The 13,752-nt window shown below is 52.4% G+C and overlaps 2 protein-coding genes across 8 annotated transcripts in view; one reads left to right on the top strand and one right to left on the bottom strand.

Annotated features, from left to right (window-relative positions):
* The window catches only part of MGAT4B (alpha-1,3-mannosyl-glycoprotein 4-beta-N-acetylglucosaminyltransferase B), a 37,110-nt gene extending 27,672 nt beyond the window's left edge, over nucleotides 1-9,438 (bottom strand). For 3 of the 6 annotated variants that reach the window (XM_015875666.3, XM_085518741.1, XM_085518740.1), the window contains exon 1: nucleotides 5,672-5,888. In XM_015875666.3, coding sequence (XP_015731152.1) covers nucleotides 5,672-5,768 — 97 coding nt within the window. In that variant the 5' untranslated portion in view covers nucleotides 5,769-5,888. Of the gene's footprint in view, nucleotides 1-5,671; nucleotides 5,889-6,915; nucleotides 7,030-7,461; nucleotides 7,975-9,299 lie in introns of those variants that run through there. The other 3 variants (XM_085518738.1, XM_015875667.3, XM_085518739.1) reach the window with 3 other exon arrangements.
* SQSTM1 (sequestosome 1) lies at nucleotides 9,203-13,535 on the top strand. 2 transcript variants are annotated; one of them, XM_015875670.3, is made up of 8 exons: nucleotides 9,203-9,450; nucleotides 9,551-9,646; nucleotides 10,377-10,606; nucleotides 10,702-10,858; nucleotides 11,301-11,390; nucleotides 11,908-12,149; nucleotides 12,404-12,611; nucleotides 13,220-13,535. In XM_015875670.3, exons 1-8 carry the CDS (start codon nucleotides 9,273-9,275, stop codon nucleotides 13,375-13,377), a joined length of 1,359 nt encoding a protein of 452 aa, XP_015731156.2. In that variant the 5' UTR covers nucleotides 9,203-9,272; the 3' UTR covers nucleotides 13,378-13,535. The 2 variants fall into 2 exon arrangements, with proteins under 2 accessions (XP_015731156.2, XP_015731157.2); XM_015875671.3 differs by lacking the exon at nucleotides 11,301-11,390.
* Nucleotides 13,536-13,752: the final 217 nt, after the last annotated feature.

A 13,752-nucleotide genomic window follows, 5' to 3' on the forward strand; every position in this document is an offset into this window, starting at 1 on the left:
GATACACGACGGGATCCAAACTGCTCCCGGCTTCCCTTTGCATCACGATTCACTAATAAAAGAATGAAGATGAAACTGTTAAAAGCAATTAGCCAAACCACGGTGTGCAACAGAACAAAGTGGGATTTGCTGCAACAAGAGGTCCCAGGGGTGGGTGCTAAATGCCTTGGCACCCTGGCAATGCAAGTCAGTGCACAGCTCAGATGAAGGCAGAGCCAACGGTGCTCAAACAGCCTGCACGACCCTCGATTCCAGGCCTAAAGCAGCAAGAACTGCCCTCCCAGCTGTGCTGGGTTGGTGCTGGTAGAGGAACAGCATCTGCTGCCCAGCACAGCCGGGAGCAGTGAGGAGATCCCTATGAGACAAAAGCTGTCCTCCCTCTGGTAGCAGCAGAAGGAAGTAGTCTGCAGATCCGACAGGAATAAGAATGCATGTGTTGTTATTTTTTGAAAACAAGCATGTTTTACAGCTTTGTAATGAGATCTGTAGGAGAGTCATCCTCACAAACAGGTTATTAAAAGAGGGAGGAGGGACGCAATAATAGCAGGTGCCAATTACTCAGCTCCCAGCAGAGACTTTCCAATTTCTCACCTTCCCCCAAAGCAAGATGCTCTTTGCAGCACACTTGCTTGCAAGCACAACACCCCTGCAGAGCACCACAAAGGCGAGATGCATTGCTGCTGCATTGGGCATTGCTTCCACTAACCCACACCGGAGGAGGGACTGCCCGGCCTGGCATTGCGTTATCTGGCCAAGACTGGAGCAGTACAAAGTAAATAAATCCAACCACCTTCATATTTGACTACAGCCCGACCACTCCTCCTGCCAACAGGAACAGCACGTTGATAGGCAAACTGCGGCTGCCAGGTTTGCCTCTCTGCAAATATCCGCTCCGTTTCAGGAACAAAACCCCAGTAAGGATTCTGTTCTTTTAAGGCAGCAGCTCAGTCTCAGGCAGTAAATGTTCACATTGCAATTGGAGCCGCAGAGATCCCATCCTCCACAGTAATGATTAATATTGCAAATGTAATCCAATCCTTCCAAATGATCATTTCCAAAATCACCAAATAATTACCGAGGCCTTCAGCAATCAATACTCGAGACAAATAGACAATTACATTGCAAAGAGAAACAGAAGAAAGTAGTTAATATTTGCCAAAGACGTGCCAAATGCACTTTTTCATGGTAACCAAATACTTCCAGTAAACAGATATTTTAGTTCACTGGAGAGGCGCTTTCAGAAAGTAATAAATTAATCTAATAAAACCGACAGACAGGGTGGAACCAGACATTAATGAAACACAAACTGATCTATATGGAGCCAGCCCACAGCCCATGTCCCAGTTAGGCACGAATGCCATTCTGGTTGTTTATCCCTTCCCTGGTCACAGCCTTCCAGCTCCAGAATGATGGCACAGGGAAGAATTTCAGCTCTCAAACCAAGGTGCCATGAATCCCTGGGACCAGCCAGCTCCCTGGGGTTGATAAGCCAGGGTGTTAGGTAAGAAATGCCCGTGAATGACAGATAAGTCGAATTAGACAAGCTTAAGAGAGGAAGAGACATAGAAGTCCATCCTGGTCATTTTCTACAAAATCAAAGGAAGAAGGAAGAGAGAAAATTGAGGGAAATGGAAGACAAAGGGGGAAAGGATATCAAAGACAGCTCCAAGAAAGTGCAATGAGACATGGCACCAAAAAGGCATCGTTAAAACAGGAAAGGCGAGATCAAACAAAAGCACAACATCAGAGTCCAGGCATTGACAGGAGGGAGAGGAGGACATCACACTGCCAGCAATAACTGAGTAATTCACTCCTTGGGTGCTTTCCTAGGGGAGCTGTCAATCCCAAGAGAGCCTAACCCTACCCCAGCCCACTCATCCACCAGGCACCCAACACAGGCAAGTTCTTGCTTACATGGGGACACGCAATGGGAATGCCGCGTGTTTCTTGCTTCCAGAAAGCTCTCACCATCACAGGGAGAGAAGAAAAACTACCTCATATACTTTAGGGCACATCTATGCCATAAGGAACAAGTTAGCCCAGAAACTCATGGAGGAAAAGGTGAGGCAGCAGGCAGCTGCATTGGTAGCAGAGCAAACCCTAAACCACGAGTGTGACAGTTGTGGATAAAAGCAAATGGACAGAGCAGCTCAACCAACATAAGGAATAAAAGGAACGGGGCTCAAGCAGAACACAAGCACATGGAAAAGCAGCCAATGCTACAGTGAAAGGAGAAAGATGGTTCAAAACAGAGACCTGCCCTTCTTGGGCTGTCTTGCAATGCAAGAGAAGCTTGACGTGAGCTGTTCTACCACAAACAAAACAAAGGTCATCACTGAATAAAAAGTCTGTACACCTCAATTACAATAAGAAAGGCAGGAAAACACATTTCCCTCTGTCAAAGACAACAATCCTCTCCCCAAGCCAGGAAGCTATTAAGCAGATGCTCGATCAGCAATCCCTGAAAAGCCTCTCCTTCTAGCAGCACAAACCTTCCAGCCCCAGCTAAAGCCCTTCCTTTATTTTAATAGTTTTCATAATCCCTTAATTTGGCAGCGACTTCTGCCTGCACTGAGCCCTGCTGACCTCACGGGCTTCCACTTGGGAAAAAACAAGAGGTCAACCTCAGAACCAGCGTGGGAACAGCAATGATCCTGCAGGTGAGGAGGGAAGCTTTTCCCCATCAGATGGGATGCTCCACGCCATCCACCCCATGGGCATCCCGGCTCCGTGCCCCCAGGATTCCTAAACCCAAAGTCTGGAAGAGAAAAGCAAAGAGAGCTGCACGGCACATCGCAGGGCCTGGGTGTGTTTGTTGTTCACCATCGGTTGGAATTCAAGAGTTGCAAATCTCAGTGAGCATTTGCTGGGGCCACCAGCGGGTGTTTCTGTGCGCAGGGAGAACCGACACCAGCACTGCGCCCACTGCAGCGGTACCGGAGCTGATGAGGCAGAGCCTCTTTGCCCTGTTTATCACTAAAGCAATTTCTTCCTAATTGAGCAGCCTTCAAAGGGTTCCGGAGATGAGCGGCAGTTTCACTTAAACCAGCAAGTTGTAGATGGGCTTTACCTTAAGCGCTAAGTGAATAATCAATGAACATTCAGGATGTAAGCACAAATCAATGATTTCTTTCAGATGAATCAAAGGGAATCGCAAAGCAGAAAAGGTTTTGTTCTGCAAGAGAAGTAAACCGCAGGGCACGCTCGGTATAACCAGAGGTGAGCACCAACCCACCCTGCTTGTGTCCTTAACTCCATCCCAGCAGCAGAGCAGCACCCATAAGGGCACACACAGTGAGAGCCCTGTGTGAAAACCCAACAATAAATCAGCAATGGAAGATGTATTTTGATCATCAGGGGTCAACATCAACAGATCGCACGGTGCCGCTCAATCTCAGGGTGAATTTGGTCAAACCATAAGCAAGATAATCTTGCACATGCTGCTGCACTCCATGCAGGTGAGCAGCACAAAGACCCAGCAGGGCTCTCAGAAACACCCCTGCACATCCTTGTTATTTGATGTGCATTTTAATGACAGATTTCCAACCCCAGAAGCTCCTTTGCAGAGCCCCCATCTGCACCCCCTCAGCCTCCATAGGCTGGTACATGTCACATCTATGTGTCACATACACCATGGGTGTCACACACAGGGACAGCCCCAGCCCTGAGCAGGGACACGACCTGCAAAGCGCTGCTCCACACCTCCAACAGGAGCTGCACAACTCCTGCTGCAGGAGCAGGGAACAGAAAGGACAGAGCAGCAGGAAGCCCTGCGACAGCCAAACAGTCATTGCTTTGAAGAAGGAAACCCACCAGCCTGCTGGCATCTCACTGGACTCGTTTTCTCATCCCTCCTGCTGCTCATCTGCAGGCAGGAAAGCTGCTGGGTGCAGCTCCCAAGGGCTGCCAGCCTGGGACATGACGTGGTGCTCAGCCCTAAGGTCAAGGAGGGCACCATCGTACCTGCGAGTCCTGCAGTGGGTAAAGCAAGCCCATACCAGCTGTGTGAGAGCAGCTGTGGGGCTGGTCAGACGTGTTTGAATGTCTTTCACTTAATTGTTCTGTCCTCCCAGCAAAGAGCAGGTGATACAGAGACAAGCAGGCTCTGTGATGCTTTCTGTGCTTTAACACCCATGTGTTCCCCACTTGCACAGAGCAGCACCACCAGAGCTGTGCCCAGGTCCTGGCAGGGAACAGCTGACGCTGCAATCAGTGATGGACATCAGCCTGCCCTGAGGAGCCAGGGCATGGGGAAAGGAGGATCTGGGATATTACAGATTAGTCGGCTTAACTTCAATGAAGTATTTAGACAATGATGAGGACCTGAGCACGAGAAACCCTTCTTTATCAAAACCAAATCACTGCAAACACATTGTATGTCTGTGGCAGGGTATGACATCCCATAATAGAGCTGGGATGCAGGAGATGGACCTGGCTACTACAGGGTGGCCCAGGGAACCAGCCCAGACGGGGAATCCCATCCATGAGATGGATGTTGGGACACAAAATGCACTGATAGCATTCACAGGCCACCCCAGCTGAGGGGACTGCAGGGACAAGAGCAGGGTTTGGAACAATCCCAACCCCCTGCATTCAACTATAGAAACAAGGAAGACAAGGTTCAGCCAGGACAACTGTGATGTAATGGGATCTGGTGAGAACGAACCAGGTACAAAATGGAAAGCAGGGGAAAAGTTCTGGAGAAGCACAGCTGGAGGGCAGATAGGGGAAAAAACCAGTAAATGTGCATCAGCTGTGCCCAAAGTGACAACGTGCACAGCGAGAAGGACCAGAGCCACAGTGAGCAACGACAGCCCTGAGGGGAGCAGCACAACGACCACAGTGCAAAGAGCTCCTGCAGCGAGGGAAGGAACCGCCTGTGGGCATCCCAAAAAGGGAAACAGCGCAACGTTCCTGTTTAGACCGTATGAAAAACCCGCTGGTAGAGCTGTTAAATGTCAGACACTGTCCGGGGAGCTCGGGTATCTGTCATCAGAGGTTATTAGGAATCAATAGGATAAACACCAGGCAGGATGGATGTGGATGCCCCGATCCTATGGAGGGGCAGGGGTGGGCTGAACGACCTCTGAGGGCTCACACGGGTCCCAGTACAAGCACACAACTGCCAGCACTGTGCTGGCACACAACGCACGCTACCTGTAACCTGTTGTAACCACTGCTGCTCGTCAGCAACCGGTGCCAGAGGGAACCAGGGCAGTGAGCCCTACCAGAAGGACACACGGGTGTGCATCGGGGTCACGCCCCGTATTTGTGCTGCAGGATGAGCACAGGCTGCGGCTGTGGACATGGGACCGTCCCAGACACACCACTATGCAGAAGCACAGGGAGGGGGCTACCCACAAAGCCCCAACGCGGCAAGAGGTGCTCCTGTTCCCCCAGCGCCCCGGAGACACGGCCCCCATCTCTCCATAGGGATTAAAACCCCGTACGGTTTGAAGCCGGCACGGGCTCTGCCCTCCAGCATCGCAGCCGGGAGCGCCCAGCAGCCCCGTGTCACCCCCAGCCCCGCGGCGCGGCCCCCCCGGGCGCAGCGGGACCCCAGCGGGGCACAGCGGGACGCCGCCAGCCGGGACCCCGAGTCCCAAGGACCCACCCGCGGTGTCTCCGCGGACAGTCCCGCATCGCCCCGCGGCCCGGAGCCGCCCCTTACCTTTGTGCCCGCCGAAGGCTCCGTACCACGAGAGCGAGAGCAGGGCGCAGAGGCAGCCGAGCAGCAGCGTGAGCGCCGTGCCGCTGCGGAGCCTCATCGCCTCCTCCCCCGCATGGCCCGAACGCGGCGCGGCCTCGGCGGCCCCGGGGGCCCCGCAGTGCGCGGAGCGGGGCGAGCCGCCACAACGGCCGCATGCGGGGACCGCGCCGTGCGGGGCGGGGCGGGGCGGGAGGGGCGGGGACGGGACGGGAGCGGGCGGAGAGCGCCCCCGTGTGGCGGAATGCGGCACTGCAGCGCTGTGTGCGCTACATGCGGGGACATGTTAGTGTGTGCGTGTAGTGCGTGTACCTGGGTGCCCGTCTGCAAGCCTTTGGTTTGCATGTATGAAGGCAGATATCTCTGTACTCGGCTTATACACATAGAAACAGGAACACTCGACACAGTGTCCACCTTCCAGCTGGCCAGCACAGAAGATATCAGATATAAAAGGGTTGGAAACGCAGAGCACTGCAGGCTCCCAGAGCAAAACGAGAGCACAACTTCTATCCCTTGTGACGTTCGTATTAATGGCAAAGCTCACATTGACTCCTACAGGCCCTCCCTGCCCCCACAACAGCATTGGCTTCGTTTTGTCATTCCTTTTTTTGTTTTGTTAAGGAAAGTTTGAATTGTGAGCTGCAAACACACAAAACCCAAACAGTGAACATACAAAACCCAAACAGCAAACACAGCCCATCAAACACAGCCTGTCAAACACAGCCCAACAAACACAGCCTAACAAACACAGCCCAACAAACACAGCCCAGCAAACACAGCCCAACAAACACAGCCCAACAAACACAGCCCGTCAAACACAGCCCAACAAACACAGCCCAGTGACCTTCGTCCCGTCGGTGCTGGCAGCACTGAGCGTGTTGCAGGAGCTCGGGCTGCACACTGAGCACACAGACAGCAGCCCATAACTAAAGGCCATTACAGACAATAGGAGAAAGGCGTGTTAGGTCCACAATCAGCAGCTTGAGAGCTGATTTTGCCCAGTTCTCTGAAGAGCTGTTCACCCCCAGCTGCACAGCATCAGCACAGCGCTGTTACATCAGCAATGAAGTCACCTCACTGCCTGGTGCCCACAGGCTGCTGTGTTCAGACATTCCTGCCTCTCATGTGGGGCAAAAGTCACAAATCTCACTGTGAGCACAGCACTCACTGCAGGCAATGAATGTAGGTAGGAAAAAGTGCCACCTCACCTGTGCAAACATGGAGCTCCGATGTGCTCCCATAGCACAGATGTGTGCTGCGCTCTGTGCTCCCCATCCGCACATTGTGCCCACCTTCCTCACTCACTGTCCGTGTCTTCCTCCCTTAAAAACAAATGCTGTGTTACACCAGTGACAAATGGTGCTGATCCCATGTAACCACCACCAGGTTCAAGAAATCCAAACCTCAAAATGAGGCAGCAAAAAGACAGCTTGGCTTCCCCTTCCACCCACACAGCTTTCCAAAGCAACGTGTCTGAATGTGATCCTACCACCAAAAAAGGGATGTACTTCTGTATTAATGCACGTACACCTATTAATGCGTGCGTATACGTGTATGTGTAAGCATGCATTTGTGACACCCTGGGGGCAGGATGGATGCAAGGTGTTATGATGGCGATTGGATGCCAGGAGCTGCCCCATGCAGCTCTCTGTGCCCTGTTGTGGCTGAAGGAGGCACGGTGGTGGTGGGGCAGCCCTTCTGCAGGGCTGGAGGAGGAAGTAGTCACGGGACGGGGTGAGTCACCAGCATCTGACCTGGTACATCCGGAGGATCCCTCTCCAGAAGCCTCTGGAAAGCACCAGCACCTGCTGTCTGCAGCTCTGCACAAGGGCAAACCCTCCCCTCCCAGCCCAGCTGCAGCCCCTTGGGTGGTGATTTGGATAATGATTCCCTCTGCAGAACCTCCTGCAGCCTCTGTTGTGGTCCGTGAGCACAGGAGCAGCATCCCAGCAGGGCTTTGCTGTGACAGTGCAGAGCTTGGGCAGAAGGAGCACTACTGACGACTGAGCCTTTGGAGCAGCAATCTCAGCAAACGTTTGCAAACAGTTTCCAGCAGAAGGTGGGTGGAGGGAGGAAGCAGAGCTGCAGGGCTGCTGAATGCTCCTTTCTGAGCCCTCCCTCTGCAACTTGGAGTCGTGAAACCGGAGCAGTTTTATTCCCATCCTCTTTGCTGTCCTCCTGCTCCATCCATCTGGGGAGCTGCTCATAAGCCGGGGCTGACAAGTGGTTTTTTGAGCAAGGGTTGTTCTATGGATGGAATGTGGTTCCTAAAGAACACCAAGAAAACATTCAGTGCTGCCAGATAAATGCCAGGCCTGGGTCCTCCAGGTTAATACAGGCTCAGGTTAACAAGAGCTTAAGCCAAATCTCAGGCTGCAGAGCAGTGTGCAGTTGGGGTTGGTGGGGAGACATCTGTCTGTCCATCCGGCTGTGGGATGGGAGGATGCAGTGAGTGCCATTGGAATACATGGGAGCACAGCAGGGCCGCAGCACCAGGCCACGGGGAAACACCGGAGTCAGGGCCTGGAGGAGGAAATCCCCACCTCGAGGAGGAGCAGGGAATGCTGAGTCACCCCGTCCCGTGACTGAGCTGAGCTCACTGCTCACCGCAGGCCTTGTTTGCTTTGTGCTTTGAGAAAGTGAATGATGTCACGGCCAGAGAGCCCAGCGTGACTCAGCAGGCAGCTGAGATGGGACGCTCTCCATGTTTACTGGATGGAAGTGCCCATGGAGGAGAGCAAGGACTCATGTTGATGCCTGGCTGTGGCTCACACCAAGCTCTCACTTGTCACCTCATGCTGCACGAGTGCCACGTCCCAGGAGCGTGCTGTGATCCCAGAGCAGCCACATGTGCACCAAGGGCACATCCACACGGCAGGCCGTGTTGTGGCACACACAACCCATCATGGGGGGACGCTCACCCTGCAGCACAGCACAGCATGGCTTACACACTGTGATTGCCTCAGCCCAAGGTGGGCAGCCAGGCTGTGGGCTGGAGGAAATCAGTGCTACAGAGCTGAGGTACAGGGGCTGCTCCAAAAGTAATGCCTCCCATTTGCAGGTGGGATGGCAGCAGAGGGTGAAGGAGCCAACAGCTGCTGAGTGTTATGGAGCCCAACGAGTGGGTGAGCACAGCACTGTGAGCACAGCACTGTGAGCATGGCATGGCCGTGCGTTTCACAGTCACCTGTAGAGCAGCACACAGCCTTGTGTTCACCACTGATGACAATGCACAGCACAGTGGTGGTGACCGCGTTGAAAAACAGTGCTTTGTAGCTGAGAACCTGCTCTGTCAAACAGCGTCACTGTGATCTCTGTAGCTGTTGTAGTTTCCATGCAGATAAATAGGAGGCATTACTTTCGGGGCGAATATGGGCTCTGTATTTCCAGGCGGCGGGGCGGTGCCTAATGGCAGTGGTCGTGGTTTAACCCAGGGCTGTGCCCACCCCGGCCCGTCCCCCCGCTCTATAAGGCTCGGTGCCGCCGCTCCCTCCCGCAGCACCGCCCGCCCCGCGCCGCCTCCCGCAGCTCGTTGTCCCGCTGCAATTCGTGCTGCGCCACAGCCATGGCGGCGCTGACGGTGAAGGCCTACCTGCTGGGCAAGGACGACGCGGCCCGCGAGATCCGCCGCTTCTCGCTCATTGCTCCCGTCCGCTACCAGCCCGTCCACGACCGCGTCGCCGAGCTCTTCCAGGGGCTGCTGCGGGCCGGGCCGCCGCCCGCGTTCCGTATGCACTACAAGGGTGAGCGGGGCGGGGGGGCTCGCTGTGGGTCGGGGCTCCCTTCGTTGTCCGGGAGGTGGGTGCGGGCCGAGCGCCTGACGGTGTGCTCTGCTCTGTCCAGATGAAGACGGGGACCTGATCGCGTTCTCCACCGACGAGGAGCTGGATATGGCCATGCCTTACGTGCAGGACGGGGTCTTCCGTGTGTACATCAAAGGTAACGCCCCGCAGCCCGGTGGCACCGAGCGCTCTGTGCTGCTGGCACGGCTCCGAGACCGGGAAAATCCCGGTCCTGTCCCTCATCCTCGTGCTGCAGCTCAGAGGGGAGGTTACATAAAGGGCGAGGTAAAGACGGGCACAGACCCACTGTGTGCAGGGATTCCTCCTGGCTCCGGGGCCTGGGTTGGCACAGTGAGCGCTGCAGTGTTCAGGTTGGTCCTAGGACCCCCCTGCCGTACTGCCAGCAGGTGCCATGACATGTAAAGAAACCCAAAAACCAGCTTATTCCTAAGCACATCATTCCCCAGTCCGCTCTGTTCACTTGGACACCTACAAAGCTTTGTCTGTAGGCTGTGATGTGAGTAGTGTAGGCCGCCCTTCTTGTCTCAGTTCTCACCTGCTGTGTCCCCTGGCACTGCTCAGCTCTGTTCAGAAACATTCTCTTCTTGCAGCACTCCACAAGGTAGGAGGACACTCCAGGCAGGGTGGTGCAGCACTGATCTAAAACAAACTGTTTGAAGAGCAGGTATCCTTGAACCACCCCTTTGCACTTGGTTTATGTTCTTATGTGCCCCCAGCTTGTGTTTGGCAGCCAGAGTAAAAATAAACTGCCCTAGTAAGTCAATACTGTTGTGACAAGGGCTGTTTGTGTTTCCTTCTCCTCTGCCCGATTTCCAGCCTTTAAATAGTACCCTCATTCTTGATGCAAAGATCCCTTTCCTTAATAGAGAAAAAGGAGTGCAGGCGTGAACATCGCTCCCAGTGCAGCCAGGAGCCTCCCCGGGACATGGTGCACCCCAATGTCATCTGCGACGGCTGCGAGGGGCCGGTGGTGGGCGCTCGATTCAAGTGCACCGTCTGCCCAGACTACGACCTGTGCAGCACCTGTGAGGGGAAAGGCATCCACAAGGAGCACAACATGGTGATGTTTCAGAGCCCGTTGCTGAATCCGTTTGAGGTGAGCAAAACCTATGGAGTGGAACCAATGCATGGGATGCTGCCCAAATGTAAGCTTTAAGTTTCACCTGGTCCCATGAACGTTACCCTTTGCAGTGGATTCCCAGAGGGCGCTGGCTCCGTAAGATGCGGCATGGTGTTCCACCCTTCCCCTGGATGCACTGCTGGGGGTATCCCACACCTGCAGCTCCGTGCCAGAACTCGGAACAAGCCCAGGCCAGTGCTGCTGCCTCCAGTCCACCCGCTGCTGGAGGTAAGAGGAGATGGTCTGCTAAAGGAGAATAGTAGTGGAGGAGCCAGAGAAGCTGGGACTTCACAGCCCAGTGTGGGATGTGGGTGGGAAAATAGACATGGGAACTAATCCAATTTGTGTGAAATAATGAGCCCTTTCCAGGACACTGGTGTGGTCTGGTGGCCACACAATATATGAGGTTATGGAGAGCCTATTTGGAACCAGACCAAGCAGAGCTATTAGGTCAAGCATGTCACTGCTCTGCTCTTAGATGTGCTTTCAGCATGGCTGATGAGCCTTAACAGTGCTAATGCCACTGGTCTTTTGTTCCAGAAGTGGTTTTGGTCTCTCTGCTGCCTTGGTGCTGTGCAGATGAGTGACACAAAACAAGCACCAAGAATTCCTGGGGATGTGCTCTGTCCCTGTGGGCTGCTATGTGTACTAACACAAATTGTTCTTCTAGAAGCTTCTACTAACAGCCAGCCCCAGGACCCCAATGTCACCTTCTTAAAGAACGTTGGGGAGAGTGTGGCAGCTTTTCTGAGCCCCCTGGGTAAGTGACTTATGGTGTGTCATCCCCATCCCCGAGAATGGCTTTGCTCCCACCAGGAGCAGCAGCCAGCTGTTGTGGCTGGTACCAGAACTACTTTGTGCTACTCAGCCTCAAAAGCCTTAAGTTACTGTGTACTAAAATTGTGTGGGTATAGGCCATCTACTCAGTACCTTTTCAGAGTCCTTTGTAAGGAGCTGAGGAAGGGATTAATTATATAACCCCAAATCACCAATGATTTAAAATCATGTTACAGTGGTATTTGACTTAGGCACACATACTTAAGGTTTGTCTTGACCCTCTAAACACATGGCCTGTCTTTTTAGTGCAGGATGACTAATTGGTGCATCAAAGCTTACTAAAGGAACGCTTTGCACTTGAATTCATACGTATTATATGGGGAGCTGTAGGATTACAGTCATGCTGCAGCACTTAGTCCAGGATTAAAGTTTGCTTTTTTTCTTAGAACCATGCTTTCAAAAATCTAATGGTTTTTTCTTGGTCTCAAATGTATTCCCAGGTATTGAAGTTGATATTGATGTGGAACACGGAGGACAGAGAAGCAAAGTGACTCCTGCTTCTAATCAAGAGAATAACGGTGCCGAGTCAAGCAGCAGTACTGCTAACCAGAACAGTCAGAGCAAACCATGCTGGAATAGCACAGATTCTGCAACGGTAGTAAACAATGTTACAGAGCAGATACAAGACATGGTGATAGATCCTGTGCCCACACAAATGGAAGATGGCAGCCTCCAGTCCCAGGTACAAGAAACACTGCATTAATTTAATACACTTGCTGAGGCCTTACTGAAAAGGAAATAATTCAGTATGTGTTGAGGGACTGATGATTCAGTTGTCAGCAGATAGAGAATATATGGCACCTTTGCTTTACTGGTTTACAGCAAAGGGTGGGACTTGCTGTACATGTAATTCTTCCTATTAAAAGCAGATAGTAAGAGAATGCATCCTACCTGGAAAGCACTACGGCACCTGGACCTCCTTTCTTTCCATTTCAGGCACACAGTGAGTCAAGCAGTTCGTCAGGGGGTGATGAGGACTGGACCCACTTGTCTTCCAAAGAAGTGGATCCTTCCACAGGTGAACTGCAGTCTCTACAAATGCCAGAGACAGATGATCCCAGCTCCCTAGATGTAGCTCAGGAAGCTCCCCAGGCAGGACCTACAGGGCTGAGAGAGGCTGCACTCTACCCACATCTCCCACCAGGTACGAGAATGCATGCAGGTTGCACGTGAGTTAAAGTTGCTCTCACTTATTGCCAACTTGTCCAATATAAGCAAACCTGCTTAGGAACCAAGCTCACATACAGACAAGTTAAACTGTAACTTGTGCTCTGGCAGCACTCTGCATGCTGTTAGGAACAGGCATGTTCTCTGCTTGAATGGTGGCAGCAAGTCTTAAACTGGTACTAATACACCATTTGAGCAGGATGAGAGAGGTGGCCTCTAATCAGTGTCCTTGCTGTGTACTCTTGGAGAGCCTTTTAATGCAGGCTGTAGACAATACATCCTGTAACTTAAGACACTTTTCTGGCAAGAGCTAGTTAGGAGTCTGCCAGGTCACTTAACTGAAACCACTGGCAATGAGGTTTACAGCAAGGACAGACGGATCTAACTCAGCTGCTTCCTTAGCAGGTTACATATGCTGTATCTCAAAATGTCTGCCTCATAGGATACAGAGGAAAGTGTCTTCCAGCGCTTGTCAGCTATGCTAGATCTGCGAGGATTAGTGCCAGCCTACTGTGCGATACCACAGCCTTGGCTGGTTTGCTAATAATGTGAAGCGTTTTAACTTCAAACTCATTCTCTTGACAGAAGCAGACCCTCGCTTGATTGAGTCTCTGTCCCAGATGCTCTCTATGGGCTTCTCTGACGAGGGTGGATGGCTCACTCGACTCCTGCAGACAAAGAACTGTGACATCGGGGCAGCGCTAGATGCCATCCAGTATTCCAAGCAGCCTCCTAACTTGTAGTAGCCTATGTAACAAAAACCAGTTTCCTTCTAACTGAAAGAAAACTATGTGGTACAGTTAACTCTAGCAAATGCATCTTCTGTTAAAGGTTTCTGTTTCATGTTCCTAAGTGCTTGTAGTGTGGAGGAAAAAATAAATACTGCCACTCTTTCACTGGTGATGAGTTTGTGGCTGTTTAATTATCATAACTGTTCTACTCTGTTAACTGGAACTTGATTATAAGTTAGGAGAAGATCCAGGCCAAGAGCACATGATTTCCATGTCAGGTGGTTCTCAGTGTAATAAAAGTAAGCCTAGCTCTGTGCCAGTCTGTTTCTTGCACATAACCTGGGCTCTGAGCAGACCCTTGGGGCTATTCATTTGTGAAGAGCAATC

This window comes from Coturnix japonica, chromosome 18 (genome assembly GCF_054131305.1).
Source record: "Coturnix japonica strain WE chromosome 18, WE-NBRP24, whole genome shotgun sequence".
Classification (NCBI taxonomy): Eukaryota; Metazoa; Chordata; class Aves; order Galliformes; family Phasianidae; genus Coturnix; species Coturnix japonica.